We start from the raw sequence: 13986 nt of genomic DNA, 5'->3' as shown, positions 1-13986 counted from the left end.
AGCTGCTGCCGCCGCATACAGTTCTATGCTTTTCTCCATGCACGTTCACACACAGCAGCATACCTTGGTATTGAGGACATGTTCCATACAAGCTGAGTGGGCTGGAAATGCCCCAGTATCTTCATGCAGTGCCTGGTGACACAAAGTCATGCTTTGCATAGCTATGAAGGAGCAGGAGGGCATCTCGTGTCATAAAACCCATCTGCACAAGGTGGAGGATAGTGCGTGGACTGGCAAAGGGTCCTAATTATATAACAGCTCTTATTGCTCTTATTGGCATTCTTTTGATATGCTTGCTGATCTACCCCTTCTCCTGGGGGCTGAAAGTTTTATGATGTAAAAAGCCAGTGCAGCTCGTGCACCTAGGAGCGAGCAGAAACAGGATGTGAAAAAAAGTCAAGTGCCGTAAACTCTGTCACATGAGGAAGTGCGCTGTTTAAAACAATAAATGAAACGCGGGTCTCCTGAGTCACAGTGCAGAGCCGTAAGCAGGATGCCATATGTGAGGCAGCCTGGCCACTCCCATTCATGGAGCATCCCTGCTGATGCTCGGTGCAGGGTCTGTTTGCATTGTGTTTCTCTCTTATCAGTGTGGTTACATTTCCTGCTCCCCACTGCTGTGTTTTGTTCTGTCCACACCAGGTGCTGAACCTTCCTCTGGGATTCAGAGTGTTAAAATACTGCAGACCCCAAGAGTGACAAAATGCAGTCATTGCTGGCAGCAGTCAGATGGCAGTGGCAGTGCAGCGGCCTCCTGTATGTCACCACTTCCCGGTGTGTAGAGATTCTCTAGAAATACAGAGTTGTTTGGTGCTGTTGAAGTGACTCAGCCAAGAATCACCTTATTGGCAGTTGGTAGATTTGTTACCTTGCTGAGGTGGTTTATTAGACACTCCTTATAGGAACTTTTACCCTTCAGTAGATAATAACCATAATTATGCCTCTAATATGGAGTTAAACGGAACAGTGAAATCATCGATGACGTTTTGGTCTGGTTTTTGGCTGTATGAACAGATCCATTTGCCACCTTCTGGCCTGGGTCAGACCGTGATTCCAATCACGTCCTGCGTGCTATGCTGGAAGGTGCCCAGTGTGCCTGCTGCCGAAAGGCAGATCAGCCTGCAGCACTGTGACAGAAAAGGGACATATTTTTGGAGAGGCTCCAGTGTCCGTGCTGCTGCTTGAATGCTTAGAGCTATACTGGGGCCACTGCCCTTCAAGTACCTTGGTTGGTGTTGGGTTTTTTTTTGTTTTTTTTTTTTTTCTCTGCATTTCAAGTCAGGTGAAGATATTTAAAAGTCTTCTAACAAAACACTGGATGAAAGATTTGAGTTTAACCTTTTTTTCTCCTTTTCCCTGCAGAAAAGCTGTGTGAGGTGGAAGTCTAGGAGCACAGTACCGCTCACACAGGAAACGCACTCCTCACCCCTCTTAAACTGTCCTGGATTGGGATTTACTTTCAGGAGGAAGAAAATGTTTCCAATCCCTAGTCTGATTTAGAGCTGGGGCTCAAATTTGAAGCTCTCAGCTGAGGCCAGTAAGTACTGCACCTCCTTGTTGCAGAAGCACCCTAGCAGTAGCAGCAGCGGTCACCTGACAAGACAGGAAGCAGGTAACCCCTCTTGTGAGGGGAATGCCCAAACCACAGAGACACGCTTTCATTTTCTTTCTGTCTGCATCTGCATGTAGTGAAAAGCAGCACACAGGTAGGCAGGGTAATATGGGGTGGCTGTGGTTTGCCCTTGAGATGACAGATGTGTCCATCTGCCACTTGGGGTGGCTGGGGCTGACATCTGCCCCGCCGCCATTTTGCAAGTTCTCTCCAGTTGGCCGTTTCCCACTAACCACATGGCTTCTAAGAAGATGAATCATCCAAACACAAAACCAAGGCCCTCCTCAAATTCAATCCAATTCTTGTTTTCCTGGACAACAGCAGAATTTCACTTTGTAAAGCAGAAGAATGTAAGATCAGTCATTTCATTTTTGAAACATTCTGGAAAAGTAATGGGTTGAACTGGGCAGCCCTTGAGTGCCAGTCCAATCAGCGTGATTGGTAGCACACCATCCAAACAGCCCTTCTTCCAACAGACCATAACTCCACGTGCTTATTTTACTACACAGTCAACTAAAGCCCATCCTGTAGTGTTAGATAAACAAGACAAGGAATTCTGTCATTAATATGTCTTGGATTGAAGTAGATTACACCACAGAACATGTGAAGCAACTATTTAATTTTAGAAAAGTATCATGGTTTTTCTCCCTGATATTGCTTTTACAGTGTCTTAAGTTTTAAGGATGACCAGCATGCCTTCTGTCTCCCCCACAGCCGGGATCTTTTCAAGAAACTCCATGATATGAAATAGACGCTTTACATTGCATTAGAACAAACGAAAAAGGGGACAGAAATAGACTTTTGTAACCTGGCCTCACACTTCAAAACTAGCAAGTCAGGCAGTTATCCAGCAACAACCTCATAATTTTAAACACTTTTCTCTTTAAAAAAGGTATGAAATAGCAGTGACCCAGCACTAGCCTAGGTTTTAAATATAAAAGCGATTTTTATCAGTGTAAATTTGAAAAACAAACCAGCTGCCACCACCTGGGTGTTAACTATATTGGTCAGAGTCCAGCAATGACCTCCTATGGTAATTCTGTGTTAATTTTGCAGTCCGTGGCTTATGGCCCACCAAAATGCGACAGCAAGCAGAGCTGCAAGCACCAGCTTCTGGCAGACACACCTGAAAGGAAGCCGGCACACCTGTGGGAGGAAAAGGGAGGCCATTAGGAACGAGAATGAGCAAAGAGCTGGTGCAGGAAAGCGAGGGCAAGAGGAGTGCTGAACTGAAAGCATCACCCCTTCCTCTGCAGGAATAAGCAATGGGGTCTAGTCTTACCCAAACTCTAAAAGGTCCTCATCTCTTCTCCAAAACATAATACAACACAGATTATACAAGGCCTACCTATCTCATCCAGAATGTACCCTCACAGCTTTTTATAGCAAGGAGATTCCTGTCTGCATGGAGCCCCAGTGATGTCAGTGACACTTTGGCACCTGTTTGAGTGTTTGCAAGTGTTCAGCTCCCTTGGTTTGTGAACAAGACATTTGCTGGGGAGTTTGCTTTATTCCCTGGCATTTAGGAGTTTCTGAGCAGAAAGGTGGGAGAAAAGGGAGAGAGCGTACCCAGCTTCCATAGCCAGTGATCCTCTTTGTCCAGTTATTGTTCAAAACGTTTCCAAAGCTTCTTGTAACACTTTTAATAATATTCCATGTCTGGAAAACACTGATAGCAACCCTGATGATTTAGAAAACACCACAAACAAAAACAGAAAACAAACCATGGAGACGATAGTAGTTTTACTCTCAGGATTGCCAAAACAACAAAGTGTAGGAAACTACAAAAAGAAGCCTAAAACATATTCCTTCTTGGAAGTCTAAAGAGCATCCTATGCATGTGTATTTCATAGAATCAATAAGGTTGGAAAAGATCTCTATCGTCTAGCCCAACACCCACCACCACCATGCCCATTAAACCACATCCCTCACTGCTGTATGTTTCTTGAACACCACCAGGGACTGTGACTCCACCACTTCCCTGGGCAGCCTGTTCCAATGCTTGATCCAAGCAGCTCCAGGCCATTTCTTTAAACTTTTAGGAAGACCTGGTGACTCAGCAGCATTTTAAAAGCTAAACAGGCAATTTGAATTAAGGACTGTTCACCACTGTGATGCAAAGCAATGCACAGCTGATTTCCCAGCCAGCAGCTCTGTGCCTGTGCTCTCATTTCCATCATGGAGCAGCACAACCCAGTGAGATGTCTGAGGAAGCACGGTGCAGTGCACCCCACAGTATCCCCATGCAGCACAGCTCAAGGTAACTGAGGCTGTGCTCAGGAACACAGCTGTGACTGGGCTGCATTCTCTTGAAGTCTGCAATAACCAACTCTTGTTTGGAACTGGGACATTACTATGTTAATTACTGCGCTTCTGCAGTTAATCTGCAGTTGGTAAGTATTCATGACAACCCTGCCAGCCCTCAGCAGATGAAAGGCAGTGCAAACGAGTTGAGCCAAGTTTTATTGTATGCGAAGTGGTGATGGGTTGTTTGACATGCAGTAACACGTTAATCCCTGAAGCGCTGCGTTTGCTGGGCCTCTCCTCTCTTTGCTGTGCTTAAAGATACCATCTAACCAAGGAAAAATATGGTGCTATTGTGGAATTTTAGGTACCAAAAAACCAGTTAACTCTCTTGACTGTAAATGGTTATAGTACCTGGAAACAATTTACTTTTTAAGACTCTTGTTTGTAAAATAAGATTCATTACCTGGTTTCTTTCTCAGATTCTGTATGAAACAGGAATGATGGCAATATTTATGTTTGTTTGCTTAAACTCTGGATGCAGACACATCATTATTTATCTATCTGCCATGATTTTTTGGAAGCATTCACAGGGACAGATGTGTCAGTGAGGTAACTCACCTGCGTGCCAGGTGAAGCAGTGTGTCTTCAATCTTCCTGCTGTAGGCTCTGTTAAATTCATCCCCAATCAGTGCCAGCTGATGGCCAACCTGGATGGCTGAGCTGGAAGGATTGAGGTATCCACGTTAAAGGCACACACAGGAACATCACTTGTTCAAAAATTACTCTGCAGGTACTGGGCACAGTTGTTTCCCTAATGGATGGGCTAAGCTAGGGATGTAAATGTTACAGCTTCTTTTATTATCACTTGATTGATCAGACACCTTAAGTGCATATTTATACACGCAAGCACTATGATGTTTTCATCTGGTTTTTCATCTGATACTTTAGAATAAATCCATGATATCTAATTCCTTCATACAAGGCAATAGAATTGTTTCTAGGATTTTCTTTCCACCAAGTAAAAAAAAAAAAATCACAAAGCTTTCACTTCAGACACACCTCACATTACATAACCAATTACTTCTTTTGTCCAACAGATTTACTTCAGCACTTACCGTGGCACAGAGCAGTTCCCCAGCTAGCAAGTGATGCTGGAGTATGAACCAGCCAAAGCACAGTGTCTGTGGGGAGCTCCAGGGCAGGCGGGTCTCTACACTACAGCTGCTGTCCAGCATGAGAGGTCAGGAATTTGTGTGCATCCCCAAACTGTTTGCACTCTACTGATGAAAATTTCCAGTGTGGTAAGTATAGATTCTCTTCAGCATGCATGCTTTTTGTCGTAAGTAAAAATAATTATGTCTATATGTTTTTATGAGGTTCTTCTTTTGCGGCACAATAAGTGGGCTTACAAGTCTAATTCTATAGATCTGCTTAGATAAACTCAGGGTTGGTTTGGTTGGTTAAACAATAATAAATAAATAAACATAGAAAGGAATTTTCACAGACCTTGTGAAAGACAGCCCTGATCACTGAACTGGAAAAACGTGCAAGATTTAGGGGGGGGGAAAAAAAAAAAAGGAAAAAAAAACCAAAAGAACATAAGAGTATAGCACTCTTAGTTTGATGTGAGAGGCGCCTAGAGAACTATGTAAAAGCAGCCCCCTCAGCTGCTTGTTCTAACAGGTGGGTCTCTAATGAAGAGCCACATCTGTGTCCCTGGGCAGCATAGACTGTTACAGACATTTAATGCAGCATAATCTGGTGCCGTCCATGCTGAGCACTACAGGTTATCTCCGCTTGCATCAACTTTCTATATCATCCACTGTGATTCCTAGGCTTAGCCAGGAGTCTTGTGAAGGTCAGGGGGTTTGGATGTGGGTGGGGAGGACAGAAGGAGCATTCTTGTGGCGTGATACCTGATATTGAGTTCCATTTGCTCTGCAGTGTCTGGCGCTGCCAGGAGGCTGCCGTACGTCTGCTCCTCTGGTGCTCTGTCAGGGTATCTGGAGAGAAGGACGTGCCTGGGGCTCTGCTGTGCCTGGGACATGGTGCTCTGAAAAGAAGGGCCAAGCGTCAGTTCCATGGCATCTGGGAACACGAGGTTGGGTTCAGGCGGACGCGGTTCGGTGTGCGTGGCCACCCCTGCTGGGCCTGCAGCATGCTGAGGTAAGAGCTATTCTGAGAGCCCCCAAAGGAAAGTTTCAGTGAGCCAACAGATGTACCAACAGAGATTCGACTAGGCAGCCTCCTCATAATGGGTCAAAACAGCCCAGAAATTGGAAAATATAGATAAACATAGCTGGCGTAGCTAAGTATAGCTCCCAGTGGTTTCAGTTAGTGCAAAAGAACAATCCTGTGCCACTGGCAGTGAGCTGCCTAGCATTACCCCACTTCAACCCATCAGAATGCAATTCGCAACCAGCAGCCAGCATCCAGCACACCGATTAGGAGTGGCTGCTTGGCTGCTCCCCTTCTAGCAAAATAAACAACAGAACTCACTGGGTTTCAGCCCAAGTGGGCCATCATCTCCAGCATTTCCCATCCCTTGATAAGGCCTTCCTGAAAGCAAACACAGAGGCTGAGTTCACCAGTAAAGCTCAGGGCACAGCCCATGTTTCTGTAGCCTCTGGAAATGTTTTTACTGGGCTTACCCAGCCGGGTGACATCAGAGCTGTGCATTGGGGCTATTTGCATATGCACGCACAGACTGGGGCAGCCAGCACTCCTCCAGCCTGGGAATGTTTGCTTCTGTACTTTGCAGGTGAGCTCTGCTCCGCCTGCTGCCTTCAGGGCGCCCGATGAGTGACTTCAGTGACAGCCCTCTGGATGTGCATTTTTGTCTGGTGTGAGCCTGGCCTGCTGCTTTATCCTCTGCTTCCCAGCTATGTCATCACTGAGCTAGCTCCTTTTGCTTGATGGAGTAATCCTGGAATACAATGAATGGGATTTCCCCCGGGCTGGGCTCCTTTGTCCTTTTAAGCACACTCTGCAGAATAGCATCTATGTAAAATATTCTCAGAGATGGAGCTCAACCAAGCGAAGACTATCTGTCATAACACTGCTTGTAGTGGACTTATTTGCCAGCTCTATTCAATCCTGTAAACTCTGTTCTTCACGTCTTACATTCAGGTCAATTTTGAGGCCTTTATGCACCAAGAAATCCTTGATCTTCTTTCACTGTTTAGAAGAATTCTACATTTTCCATAAGGCAAAGTTATCAAATATTACAGCGAATGTGTTAGTGCATAAGTAAACACACTACCATAAGATAGCAGAAACTTGGTACTAACTAAATGAAAGTATATTTGGTTCAGCCTGTATCATTGCAAAAGCAAAGACTTCACTTACTTACATTTAACGTGACTAGAGAAAAAAATCTAAGGATTACATTGTGTTCAGTAGACATTAACATACACTGCACAGACTAGAATCTAATCTCTTGTTCCTTTTATTTATACATTGCCACACTTAGTTATTTAGCTGTTCATTTACATGTCAGTGTCAGAATCTGAACATATGTTACAGGATAGTTAAAAGGTTTGTGATGATCTTCAAAAATAACAAACATGAGTAGTTTCAGATGCTGTATCCTTTCCCTACCTTGTGTTAAATGTTTCCATTGTGTGTTGCTGTATGTCCCCCACCTCAGTCCAAGCAAAAGTCAGAAAAGGGGTTATAGAGGAACTTTCATGCACTTCCAGCACTGTACCTCATTTCCAGAAACCCAGTTCCCCATGGGACATGCTAGCTCTGAACAGAGTGCCAAGGTTCCAAACACACTACACATTGAAGCCATCTCAGTTTAAATCTGTATTCCCCTCCACTAGTACCAGCCTTTCCATTTCCAATGGAAGCACCCAGTCCAGCGGAGCTGCTGACTGTAGTTGTGCTCAACAGGTGGTCAATGGCTCCATCTTCCTTCATTTCTGGGCAAGTCTGACACAACATGTACTCTATGGAGCTGCATTACCCAGGGCAAGTCATGCTCTGGGAGCTCCATCAGAGCTCAGGCATGAGCTCCACAGGATCCTGGAAGCCCACAAACAGAAAACCTGGGAATGGCTGCATAATGTTTGAAGGATGCCAGGAATGCCAAAGTACTCTCTTTGATATCCAGAGTGCCATTTCTGTGGATGTGGCTAGCCTCAGCAGGTGGCTTAAAGAAACAGCCCAAGCATGCATCGTTTGCCTTGCAGAAGGTAAACCACCCACCCATACACTCTGATGCACAGAGCAAAAATATGGTGCTGCTATTCCTGCAGGCTGAGGTTACCAGAGGAAGATTCAGACAAATGGAAAGGTGTTCATCATGTCTTTGCAACTCAGAGCCATGAGTAGTCTTTACTAAAACAAACACTATGGATGGAATGTATTTAAAGACTGAAATAAAACCTCAAGTGTCTATGGCCTGTTTACACCAACTATTCTTAGACTTCACAACCATGCACTGTGAAAAATTCTCTAAAAAAAGGTATTCTCTTTCTTTTTTCTTTTTTTTTTTTTTTTTTTTCATTTCTAGAATAGATGCTAGTTTCACATTCACAGGGCCACACAATGGAAATGTCTATATCTGTAGGAGATGAAAACTGAGTTGTGAAAGAGACCTATAATAAGTCGATGCGCTACAGAAATCAGACATGTAAACAAATCATACAATACCATGACAAAAGCCCAAAGCACAACATATGCCACATCACACCTGCTGTGATAATACCTTCCTCCCACAGGCTAAAAAAGAAACCGCTGCAGTGGCTGGGTCCTGCTGCCGAGGATTCAGCTGCAGCCCGCACTGCTGCCTTTGCCCACCAATTCGTCTCCACAGTCATGTATGGGATCACTATCAAAGAGGGTGTTCATTGCATGGAAGCACTGGGGCAAAGGTGCTCTGACAGGACCGCTCTGCTGAAGGTGTGTGAGATGTGGCTCCCTTAGTTCCAAAGCAAAGCTTAGTGTTGGTCTTCCCGGCAACTACGAACCAAGCTGAGGCTATTTGCTGATTTTTGTCATCCCCTTAAGATTTAGGTGTATGATTGTACATAGACAAACATGTGACAACTGCATTACCATGGAATAGTTTTGTTTCTCCAGTTCGGATCCATACAGAGCTGGGCAAGAGGAACAACAGCCCTGTCTGATCTGCCAAAGCAGCAGGTATCGCTCTTCTACCATCCTTCTCATTCTTTCCTCTTTTCTTTCTTTTTCACATAAAGAATGAGCAAGCTAAGTCTGGTTTAGAGAAACCAGGATGTTTTAAGTATGCGTCAGTTATAACCCATCATTAAATAGCAAGTGACCTTAATCTAATCCACACAGCACATCTGAGAGGCACAGTCCATACCAGCACCAGAGAACATCTCCAGCCCAGTGAACAGATCAAAAAGCTCATTCTTTTCTGTAAGGCTTTAGCCAAGCAAACTAAAAGCTGAACTTAATGCCTTCAGCAGAACAAATAATGTACTTCAAGTTAAATACACACTTAATGTTTTTCTGAATAGAGATTTCTGAATCTGAGTTTTAAAAGCTCCCTAAATACATAATTATATGATGGGAATTATGACTTTTTCTGAACACAATTATGATTAAATAATGAAGCATCTTTGGTATAAAAAGGATTTTGACTCTATCCTTACCTTTCATAGTCATGGGTTTTTTTCCATCTCTTTTTTTTTTTTTTTTTTAACCTAGCAAAAATGTTCTGCTTGAAAAACATTGCTAAGCCAGGTGTACTGGAAGGTGAGTTGGGAAAAACCAATGGTTTTCTTGTGTTTAGTTTGATCAGATTCACTGTGGTAATACTTTTTAAGAAGGTAGACACAATAACCGCTCAGTGTAATGCACTGAATGCATTAACGGTAATTTATGTATTGTATTAATGTATTTTATTACACAGTCATAACTATTGTGTTTTGTTATGCACACAGTTTTATGTGCGTTATGCAGAAATTAGTGGTAAAGCTATTTGGAATTACATTTAGTATGTTTTTAAAAATGATTCTGAAAGTAGAAAACTAGTGTTGATGATCGACGTGGGAGGAATCACTTTTAGATCAACCTATTTATTTGCCTGGAAACTACAACAGATGCAAAGAGCACAATCACATTATTTGACAGAGCACATTCTTGGCTACACAACACAATTTTGTGTCACAGTCACCAGCATTATCTATGTATTTTCACCAGCAATGAACAAGAGCTGTATGTCACACTCACAAAAATCTGCACCAGCAGAGGTGACCCACTGTCACTGTTGCCACTGCTGAAATGCATCACCCACTGCCTCACTGTGCTCACATCTACTGTTTGGTCTCCATCAACATTCACAAAGAGTTGATGAATGTCAGTGAGTGCCATTTTTTCTACATGGAGGTATTCAGTGACACCCCTTTGCTTCATGCACACTTTCATGTCAGACGCCATTTTGTCAGACTGCCCCTCTGCTGCCATCTGTCACACAGCAACAAAATGCAGTGGAGTACTGGTGGGAAGGTTCAGCCTCTACTGCCATTCCACCAACAACCACCTCTAATCTTGTGGGAGGCATAACAATATAGAGAGCATTACTTTGCAGCAGCCCTCGTCACTTCAGTGCACAGGCACAATATTCCCAGTCCTTCCTGCCTGATAAGACTCTTGTCATTTATCCCTTAGTTATCCAAGTATACCTCAAACTGTTTCAGACTGTATCAGCTGCCTCTGCAAACTAAATTTAAATGAAAAAAAAAAAAACAAACACCACCAACAAAACAAATAGAGACTTGGTTGTTTGCATAAATGTCTTCAATCCATAGCCGATTCTTTCAAAACATGACATCATCTGCACTGTTGCAAATACAAATCTCTGTTCTGCTTTACAAGGAAGAGTACGCAAGACAAAATAACCAAAGACGAAGAACTAGTTAACCTTACAGAGAAACTGGAATACTGCATACACAGGAGGAAATAGTGAGGAGAAATATACGCTTTAGAGCTCACAGTGGGTTTTGGTTTGTTCTCTAAACTCTAGGTTTCCTATGGCCTCTGCCAGAAGCAGCAGCTGGGGGAGCTGTTGGCCTCAGCTGTTGACTTTTCCTCCCTTGCGAGTTGGAAGCCATTGGCCACCAACTGCATGTAACATGACAGCTTCAGCAGGCTCTCCTCCTCAACGCTGCAAGGCAGCCATCAGCACCTTCAGCTTCTCTTAGAAAAAAGAGGAGAGGTTAAGTAATTGTTACTCATTTTTCTGGGTTAGGTTGTTGGATTAACTCTTAAATTGGTGACAGGCCAAGGACCAAAGACAAATTCACTCTTTCTCTCATACTGCATTCTGAGTCAGCTTAACTCCAATGACCTTGGATACTGTTTATGTATAAACACATCTTAATATTGCCTCAAACAGCTATTAAAGGTATACTTCTGTAAATCTAAGAAATACACACTTTATATTTTATTTATGTTATAAAACACAGTATCAAAATATGCCTTCCCTGGGAATTGAACTCAAGCTCTCCTACTTCAAAGCAGCATGTGAACAAAGTATTTGATTCTATTTAGAAACAAAAAGGTGTATTCCTAAAGTAAGTCTTGTAACCTCCATAGTTAGAGGAAAACATACAGCAGACTTTAAACGGAAGAAAGCTCTTGAAGTAGAAAGCTTGCACACGTATTCTCTATTTCTTCCTCCACTGAGACTGTTGAAGGGACAATGACTGAAATTCTGAGCCAAGATTTCAACTTTCACTGCCTTTGTTTGGGTCCAATTTTATGTATCATCAGATTTTGCATCTGCACCAGAATTTGCCGATGAGGGCACTTGGAGAGTACCACTCCCTGACGGGACATTCATGATAAAATCACAGAAAACAACAAAAGGGCTCTACCTTAAAAATTAGATAATAGCTATATCCACAGTAAAAAGCCTTGATTTGATGAAAGCTGCCAAGTATCATTTTATCATTTATCAATGTCTACTGATTCCTTCAGTGCTCCCAGATACATTTCAATACCTTCTAAATGCTCAGGGGAATGAGAAGGTCCTGCTCTTCTGGGACTTTTTACTGTCCCGCTCCAGAGTTTTGTTTTCTGGCAGCACCACATATCTCAGGGATGTTATCTTTATGTCACTTGTTCACAAAGAGTTAAGACTTAGAGCAGAAGCTTTGTGACTTAACCTAGCATTTAAATATCCTTTTCAAAACATCTTCTGCCCTTTGCACTCCTTGGTATCACTAAAAGGTCAGGATTCTTTCATGATAATGCAAGATTTTGTTTAGGACTGCTACTCAAATTACACCAAGCTGTAGAAGGTAACTGAAAATGTGTGCAGTTCTAATATATGAATGAGCCATAAAGCTATGGAAAACACTGCTTTGCTCACATTTTAATAACTTTAAAACTGTCTAGTTTTGTATTTTTAAAATAAGTGATGCAAAAAGAAAAGTTGCTACTGGTAGTCAGAAAATGTCACATGTTGTTCATGCTTACTAACAATTACACAGTAGAATCTGAATGCTACAAATCTAACATCTGTGCAAGCTGAAGAAACTGTAATATTGTTAATTTGACTGTTGATTCAGTTCCTTAAAACAATGGCATTCTTGGTGTAGCTGTGGGCGGCTGTGTTCCTTCACCAGCTCCCGTTCACACCACACAGCGTGGCATGCAGCATGGCGCTCTGCATCACGTGCTGTGTCTCGTTCCTGTGTTCTGTCCTGTGCAACAGGGACACAGCACTGGGCCTGGGGTCAGAGGGCTCAGCACCTCCTGTGACCTCTGATGGTCTCCTGCAGGTGCCTCCTGAGATCCTACCTACTGTGGTTGGATTAGAAGGATGAGAGGAATGGCTGATGCACAAGGTAAGTCTAGGAACTCAAATTTAAGTTATTATTTATGCCGGCTTTTTGGTTCTGCACAGCAATGTGAAGAACTATCATTTCCCACTGCTGTCAGTGTTACTCAGGCCTTCCTGTGCTGGTGAAATACTGGTAGTGTTGCAAACATGGCAATAAAGTGACTTTGTCTTAAACTCCTGGTTCACCTGCAGTGTTTTGGTGGTACTTCCACATGTTAGAGTTACCAAGTTACCACAGGTAACCTATATTCACATACTGCAAAACAGCTGCAACCATCGGCAAACAGGCAGTGTTCTATTAAACAGATCAAACCTGAGCATGACAGGCAAAAGGAGGTGCTCTGTGTGCAAGCCCTCTTGTCCTGAAGCAACGCTACAATTCTTCAAAAGCAGCGTTCTTCGTACATTTGCTTTCTGAGTGTACAGCCCTCCCTCTGCGGCATGCTGACTTCTGTGCCACGGCAGAGCCAGCGGCTTTGGGCCTAGCTGGGGGCTGCCCGCGGGCAGCAGGGGCAGCTGGGCTGCCTGCGGGAGCTGCCTGTAAAGCCAGAGCCCAGGCAGTGCCAGGCCACAAGCCGCTGGACCTGCCCTCACAGCGCTTGATGGTCAGCGACCTACAGACACACGGTCCTTAGGGAGCCGCCACAGGCACCGACCCGCCGGGTGGGGCAGGGAACTCTCTCACGTTTCTACTTCGAGAGAGAGCAGGACTGGCATCAGTTGAAGAAGTACTGCTGGATTTCTTAGTTATACCCGCTCTGTTCTCCCCCAGTCAACTGACGTATCAAATATATATGTACACACACACGCACATCAGAAAACTACCGTACTTGTGTCAGAAACACTCCCCGCGGTGCCCCCGCCCGCCCTGTTCCCGTCAGCGCGGGGAGCGCAGAAACTTGCTCCCAGTTCCACGCAGGAGCGCTTGCTCCGGGCTGTGCGCTCGCGGCTGATTCCGAGCGCTTATTTCCTCCTTCGCCCAGAGCGAAAGCGCACGCACCGGTTCTCGGCTGCTTGGGGACAGAAGCCGGGCGTGCCACCGGCCGCATCACTCGGCAGGGTGCTCCCAGGCTGCCCCTCCGCCCGCCGCCCCGCTCTCGCCGCTCACCTCGGCTCGGCTCCGCTCGGCGCCTCGCGCTGGAAGCGATCACCGGCGCTGCCGCCCGCCCGCCCGCCCGCCCGCCTCGCGGGCACACACAGGCGTCAGGAGAGGGGGACCCGGCCCAGCCCAGCCCCGACCGCTCGCCACCCACAGCCTGCCCCTATTGTCCGCCCGCCGCCCCGCCCCGGCCCGCCCCGC

General features: G+C 44.7%; 1 protein-coding gene and 1 long non-coding RNA gene across 3 annotated transcripts; one reads left to right on the top strand and one right to left on the bottom strand.

Annotated features, from left to right (window-relative positions):
• The first annotated feature begins 1261 nt into the window (after positions 1-1261).
• On the top strand, positions 1262-7438 carry LOC116653793. The gene is made up of 3 exons (XR_004308250.1): positions 1262-1537; positions 4957-6025; positions 6621-7438. It is a non-coding gene; the product is annotated as an uncharacterized LOC116653793 (long non-coding RNA).
• Positions 1897-13952, bottom strand: LOC107317329. 2 transcript variants are annotated; one of them, XM_032446353.1, is made up of 5 exons: positions 13795-13952; positions 5776-5912; positions 4478-4579; positions 3182-3281; positions 1897-2758 (listed from the first exon to the last, which is right to left on the bottom strand). In XM_032446353.1, the coding sequence occupies exons 2-5, from the start codon at positions 5904-5906 to the stop codon at positions 2657-2659; spliced, it is 435 nt and encodes a 144-aa protein (XP_032302244.1). In that variant the 5' UTR covers positions 5907-5912; positions 13795-13952; the 3' UTR covers positions 1897-2656. The 2 variants fall into 2 exon arrangements, with proteins under 2 accessions (XP_032302244.1, XP_015725387.1); XM_015869901.2 differs by having other exon boundaries at positions 3182-3293; positions 13795-13950.
• Between the last annotated feature and the right edge of the window lie 34 nt (positions 13953-13986).

This window comes from Coturnix japonica, chromosome 1, assembly GCF_001577835.2.
Source record: "Coturnix japonica isolate 7356 chromosome 1, Coturnix japonica 2.1, whole genome shotgun sequence".
NCBI lineage: Eukaryota > Metazoa > Chordata > Aves > Galliformes > Phasianidae > Coturnix > Coturnix japonica.
The sequence above is the reverse complement of the archived record's forward strand: the minus strand, read 5'-3'. Positions and strand labels throughout refer to the sequence as shown.

Coding starts and splice junctions, on each gene's coding strand:
- LOC107317329 (XM_015869901.2), bottom strand. CDS start 5,906: ATGTCCCAGGCACAGCAGAGCCCCAGGCACGTCCTTCTCTCCAGATAC. Junction 3,294..4,477: donor CTGCTTCACCTGGCACGCAG/GTGAGTTACCTC, acceptor CTAAATCATCAG/GGTTGCTATCAGTGTTTTCC. Junction 2,759..3,181: donor TCACTGGCTATGGAAGCTGG/GTACGCTCTCTC, acceptor TTCCTCCCACAG/GTGTGCCGGCTTCCTTTCAG.